This window comes from Emiliania huxleyi, assembly GCF_000372725.1.
Source record: "Emiliania huxleyi CCMP1516 chromosome Unknown EMIHUscaffold_13, whole genome shotgun sequence".
NCBI classification, from domain to species: Eukaryota; Haptophyta; order Isochrysidales; family Noelaerhabdaceae; genus Emiliania; species Emiliania huxleyi.
In genome coordinates this window covers 146,481-152,480 of record NW_005201287.1, presented here as the reverse complement: position 1 = coordinate 152,480, position 6,000 = coordinate 146,481, and the positions used below count along the sequence as shown (strand labels likewise).

Here is a 6,000-nt window from a genome sequence, read left to right as displayed (position 1 = left end):
GGGAAGGGGGGACGGGGGGCGCTCTCCTGCCGCTCGACGACGTCTGGAAAGTGTCTAGAAAGTGTCTAGGAAGTGTCTAGGAAGTGTCTAGAAAGTGTCTAGGAAGTGTCTAGGAAGTGTCTAGGAAGTGTCTAGGAAGTGTCTCTCCTGCCGCTCGACGACGTCTTCCACGCGCTGCGGCGGCGCGCACACCCACCGGCGTAGCTCGCGCTTGCCAAATGGGGTGCAGGTGCGGTCGATCGCCGCGAAGAGCGTGCCCTTAGTGCCTCCGTCGGTCGAGTTTGCGAACACCTCGAGGTTTTGCAGCGTCTTGCCGTCGACCACGAGGGTCGCCGCCCCCTCGCCCCCCTCCCCGTCTGTCGGGAACCACTGCGCGAACTCCGCGCGCGGCAGCAGCTGCCTGTCGAGCAGTGTGCGCTGGAGGTAGCGCAGGCAGCCGCCAAACGCGCCGAACGCGACGGGAGGGGAGAGCGCCGCCGCCGCCTGCAGGCTGACCGGGAGGCATGAGCTCAGCCTGCTCTCGTACCTCCGAGACAGCGAGAAGGCCGCCGCCGCCTGGAGCGCCGCTGGCCACTCTCCCGCCGCGCCGCCGCCCGCGCCGCCCGCCGCGCCGCCGCCAAAGTACCCGCCCTCGTCGAGAGCCTTGCGCGCGAAGGCCGCGCCGCCGTACCGCCCGTCCCCGAGGACCGCGGTGGAGGCGACGGCCTGCTGCAGCAGCGCGCGCGCCTCGCGGCTGGTCGACTCGCCGTCGAGGATCGCCTACTCGACCCCTCACCCAGAGCTCATGCTCCAAGGTGAGCGGCGGGTGCACGTGTGCGCGTGCTCGCCGTCGAGGAGCGTCCTCTGCGGGCTGCAGCTGTCTAGGAAGTGTCTAGGGGGCGTCTAGGGGGCGTCTAGGGGCGTCTAGGAGGCGTCTAGGAGGTGTGCAGGAGGTGTGCAGGAGGTGTGCAGGAGGTGTGCAGGAGGTGTGCAGGAGGTGTGTAGGAGGTGTGCAGGAGGTGTGTAGGAGGTGTGTAGGCAGGAGGTGTGTAGGAGGTGTGCAGGAGGTGTGTAGGAGGTGTGTAGGAGGTGTGCAGGAGGTGTGCAGGAGGTGTGCAGGAGGTGTGCAGGAGGTGTGCAGGAGGTGTGTAGGAGGTGTGTAGGCAGGAGGTGTGTAGGAGGTGTGCAGGAGGTGTGTAGGAGGTGTGTAGGAGGTGTGTAGGAGGTGTGCAGGAGGTGTGCAGGAGGTGTGCAGGAGGTGTGCAGGAGGTGTGCAGGAGGTGTGTAGGAGGTGTGCAGGAGGTGTGTAGGAGGTGTGTAGGCAGGAGGTGTGTAGGAGGTGTGCAGGAGGTGTGTAGGAGGTGTGTAGGAGGCGTCTGGGAGAGAGTCTAGGAGGCGTCTGGGAGAGAGTCTAGGAGGTGTGCAGGAGGTGTGCAGGAGGTGTGCAGGAGGTGCGTAGGAGGTGTGTAGGCAGGAGGTGTGTGGGAGGTGTGTAGGAGGTGTGCAGGAGGTGTGTAGGAGGCGTCTGGGAGAGAGTCTAGGAGGCGAGCCTCTGCGGGCTGCAGCTGCGCGACGAGGGTGCGCAGCTTCTGGCAGCCATCCTCTTCGGGGCACTGGCCGAGGGAGACGCAGCCGGTGGCGACGTCGACGAAGCACACGCCGAGCGTCTTCGAGGGCAGGTCCTCGCACACGAACAGCACGTACTTTGCTTGCGCGCCCTGCGGCGGCGCCGTGCCCTGCGTGAGCACGGAGCAGATCTCGCGCCGGACGGCCTTGTCGACCCTTTGGCCGGCCTCCTTGCGCTTCTTGTTCCGCTCCTCGAGCTGCGCGGGCGTCTCCATCTGCTCCACCACCCCAACCTTGTGCCCGAGCGCCACCAGCTTCTCGGCATACTTTGGCAGAGCCGCCTCGGGAAAGCCGCAGTGGGGCGCATCCTTTCCCATGAAGGCGAGGTCGAGCTCGCGGTGGCCTGGCGGTGGGCGAGGGCGCGGTCTGCCGGCCTCTCGCGGGGGGGGGGGGGGGGCGGCGGGGGGTGCCTCTTCTCTTCTCGGGGACGCGTCGGGGACGCGTCTTGGGTGGTGTGCGTCTCTGTGCGTCTCTCTGCACCGAGCAGCGCGTCCTCCTCGAAGAGCTCGTAGAACTTGCCCATCTTGAAGAAGATGACCATGTCGGCGTGGTCCTTCTTGATGTTCCAGTACTGCTCCATCGCCGGCGTCAGCTTCTCCCCCTTGGCCAGCTTGACCAGCATCGTCGTCGGGTCAAAGTTCGGATCGCCCTCGCGACGGCCCTGCGCGTCCCGCTTGTCGCGCAGGAAGCCGAGGTCGCTGACCTGGCGCGCCTGCTCGCCGAGCGCCGCCATCGGCACCGCCGGCGCGTCGTGCGTGAGCGCAGGCTGCACCCGAGACTGCGACGGCTGCCCGGAGCTGAGGGCGGACGGCGTTCGCTTTTTTGAGGACGGCACCTCGTCGCTGTCCGAGCTGGCGAGGACGCGCTTGTTGCCGGGCCCGGAGCTCTGGCTCGGCGGCGTCGCAGCGGCGCCGCCAGGCGATTTCTTGAGGAAGCGGTCCATTCCAAGCGGAGGAGCGCGGCGCGGGAGGAGCCAACCGCTGCGCGAGAGTGATTTCGCGCTCAAGATGAATCGGGTAGCGCGGGCTTCATAGAGCTCTAGCCGGTACTCGCTTAGTGTGGGTAAACGAAAAACGTAGATTTTAATTCGTCCACGTACGGCTTAGTGAGTGGTTGGGGTGGCCTCAGGCATCCCCAAGGGAGCCTCTGCGGTGCCACATAAGCAGCTTAGTGATTGTCGAGACTTTAAAGGATTCGTTTGAAGAAACGCAAACAAGACAAACGGTACTATGGTCACCAGTAAACGAGAATTCGACTTTAATGATCATATCTCAAAAGGCTGTGAGAGCATAGCCTTATTGTTGCATATTAGGCCGCATAAGGTCAGACTTGACCCCAGAAGCATCAAGAACCCGATGCTCCGGCTCGACTGTGCCGGCCGGCACACTGCCTCCTCGCACACGCTGCTAGCAGGCCGTTGCGGCCCGTGGTGCACCAGAGAGAGAGGTCGACGCGTTGCCACCGCCGGCGACCCCGCGCGGCTCAGGCCGGCCAGAAGGTGTGTGGTGACGGCACCGTGGCAGGAGTGCGGAGATGAGCTCGCCGAACGCGAGCAGCAGATGGCCAAAGTGTACCCGCGCGAGAGCCTCGCGAGCGGGCGCAGAAGGAGCTCGCCGTGACACGATGCCGGGCGGTGGTGGTGCTCTGGCGACTGTGCACAGTGGGCAAAGTCAGGCTGCAACAGCGCAGCACGATGGTAGTGCCCTGCTGCAGCCTGGCCTGACATGCACAGGGCGAACAGAGGCGGTACTATCGTCTGGCGCTCGTCACCGAATCTGGGCGAACTTCGACCGCCGCCACAGCTCACCACGAGCACGCAGCGACAAAATGTTGACTGTATGGAAGTTGAGGCTGGTCGAGAGGGAGAGGCTGCCGTGCGAGCCGGCAGCTGGCTGGCTCGTCGTGGACGGCCGCCGGCGTCTTTTTCGGCCTTTTCTCTGATAGTACCGTATACGGTACTACTTTCGTTTACCCACACTAAGCGAGACAGTCCTTCTCGTGTCCGCCCATTCGCGTTGGTCTCCAGTCCGAGCCTTGAGCACTTGAGCGCTGGATAGGGTCGATTCCGCATGGTACGGGACCCCTCGATCGTCTCGCCCTCCCTCACTGTGGTGTGTTCATTGGGGGGGGTCATAACAAACACGTGTTGATGTAGCACAACCTGAGCACAACCAGTATACTCTCTGTGGACATTTGAGGACATCAAGTGCCGGGAGTCATTGCCACTGTGCACAAAGGTGCTGTGCAGGCGCAGCACCGCAGCAGCGTCGCCGCTGCAGCGTCGTCGCCCCTGCAGCGCCACCGGCGCACAAAGCGCAACTGACCACAGCGCTCCTTTCACAAGGCTGGTGCCATGAGTCAGTGGACATTGCCACTGCACAAGGTGCTGTCCAGCAGCTAAGGGCTACAGTACCCCATCGCAGCAGCGTCGCCGCCGCTGCAGCGTCGCCGTTGCAGCCGAGCGTCGCCAGTGCACAAAGCGCAATGGACCACAGGTCTGCACTCATGGCACAAGCTCACTGGTGTGAGGATTCATTGCCACTGTACAAGGTGCTGTGCAGCACCTGAGGGCTACCTGAGTCCTGCCATGTTTGCTACATCAACAGGGGTGCAACTGAGCCGCAACTTGAGAACTTTTGAGAGGCTGCAACTGAGGCGGATAAAAGTACTGCCAGCCGAATTGCTGCTGCAACCCAAATCAGCCAAATTTTAGGCCAAATAGGCAAAATGCCGGGAATTTCGCGGAGAACCCGTGTATACCTGGAAATTACCCTGCAACCCGCCTGGGTATTTTGTCGATTTCCTCAATTTTGCCTCAGATTTTGCCCCAGACCAGCTCTCAGACTCAGGGAAACTCGCGAGTTTCCAGAATGGAGCACCAAACACCCTCTGTTTTCCCTGGAAATTTCCGGAAACGCAAAGTGCTGGGGACCCTCTGTTTTCCTTGTTGAGCCCAATGTCGAGCGGTGCCCCCCTTTTGCGCAGCAACACCTTAAATTTCATGGCCCTCCACATTCGGGTCGGAGCGTAGCGGAGTGGGCCCCGAGTTTGAAAAAGGCGACGGACGCTTGCGTCCTAGCCTCCAACAACGCCTCCCCGGCGCAGAGAGAGAGAGGGGCCCCCGGAGGGACGCTCAACCGCTCCACGCCACGCCGCTTGCGGCGGTCCTCTTCCCAGCTCGCGGGGCCACTTCTTATAAAATATCTTACAAGCCTCTCTCACAGCACTGGCACGACAGGGCGCAGGCTCGACCGCGGACTGGCACAGCCGTGACAGCCCCCGCTGGAGGTGGGTCCCCCCACCGGCACGGGAGCACGCGACCCTGCGGGATCGCTCTCTCGGTCGTCAAGCAGTCGCCACTCTCCAAGGCTCGCAGCATATGCCGCACCTTTTGCTGCATCTCCTCTTCTCGACAAGCAGCGCCGTCGTGCTCCGTGCCGTGGCACCACACCGCAGCCGCCCGCCGGTCGCACAGGCCACGAGCAAAGGGCTGACGCACGTCGCGCTCGTCGAGCTTGGCTCCGGATGCTGCCACGGCGGTAACGGCACCAAGGCTGCGGTGCGAGCGTGCAACAGCGCCATCGAGTGGAACAGCGTCAAGGTGCTGGGCTAGGAGAGAGGATCGTTGAGGAGATCCGGAGGCGACTCTGACTCAGTGACGGTAGCACAGGTGCGCACCATCATCCCGGGCTCGTACGAGGCGATGCGGCTGCACGTGCAGCTCGCGGTGCCTGAACCAGAGGCGGTCGACCTGGATGCTGTCGCGGCCTGCTTCCCGTACGGTACGCTCGTGCGCGTCGACGTCGAGCAGGGCGGCCTGCGGGCCAGCAGCCGCGCGGGCTTGCTGGCGGAGGAGCCTGCCGAGGCGCACATGACGGTCGCAGTCGCGTGCGTCACCGTCGGCTGGGGAGATCCCGACGCAGCCGGCGCCGGCAGCGCGTTGGAGGAGGCGGCGCCGCCACCGCCACCGCTGCCGCTGCCGCTGCCGCCGCCTCCGCCTCCGCCTCCGCCTCCGCCTCCGCCTCCGCCCCCGCCTCCGCCGCAGGTCCCTTCCTCGCTCTCCTCTCCTCCGCCGCCGCCGCCACGACGCCCGCGGCAGCAGCCGCAGCAGCCGCAAGCGCCCACGCCCGTCGACTACTTCAAGTACCGCCCGTCAGTCAACCAGCGCTGGGCGGGCGACGTGATGGGTCGGCGACAGCTGCCGCCACCCTGGTGGGAGGAGAGGGACGGACGGTCCGGCGGGCCGAGCGACAATGTCAACGAGGCGCGCCCTGACGACTAATGTGCGCTTACTTCTCTTCTCGCGTTTCCTTTCGAATTCGATCGGGCCGAGCGTTTTTGATCTCTCGGTAAGTGGGGGGCCGAGCCGCCTCGGGGTGGCGGGCGGGCGGGCGT

The 6,000-nt window shown here is 64.5% G+C and overlaps 2 protein-coding genes across 2 annotated transcripts in view; one reads left to right on the top strand and one right to left on the bottom strand.

Annotated features, from left to right (window-relative positions):
• The window catches only part of EMIHUDRAFT_462330 (hypothetical protein), a gene marked incomplete at both ends in the record, with an annotated part of 4,519 nt that extends 1,971 nt beyond the window's left edge, over positions 1-2,548 (bottom strand). The window contains 4 exons of the mRNA XM_005789092.1: positions 193-483; positions 556-759; positions 1,530-1,948; positions 2,086-2,548. Coding sequence (XP_005789149.1) covers positions 193-483; positions 556-759; positions 1,530-1,948; positions 2,086-2,548 — 1,377 coding nt within the window. The remainder of the gene's footprint in view (positions 1-192; positions 484-555; positions 760-1,529; positions 1,949-2,085) is intronic.
• Positions 2,549-4,984: 2,436 nt separating this feature from the next.
• EMIHUDRAFT_98147 (hypothetical protein) lies at positions 4,985-5,887 on the top strand (the record flags this gene model as incomplete). Its single annotated transcript, XM_005789091.1, has 2 exons — positions 4,985-5,206; positions 5,276-5,887. The coding sequence occupies 2 exons, from the start codon at positions 4,985-4,987 to the stop codon at positions 5,885-5,887; spliced, it is 834 nt and encodes a 277-aa protein (XP_005789148.1).
• Between the last annotated feature and the right edge of the window lie 113 nt (positions 5,888-6,000).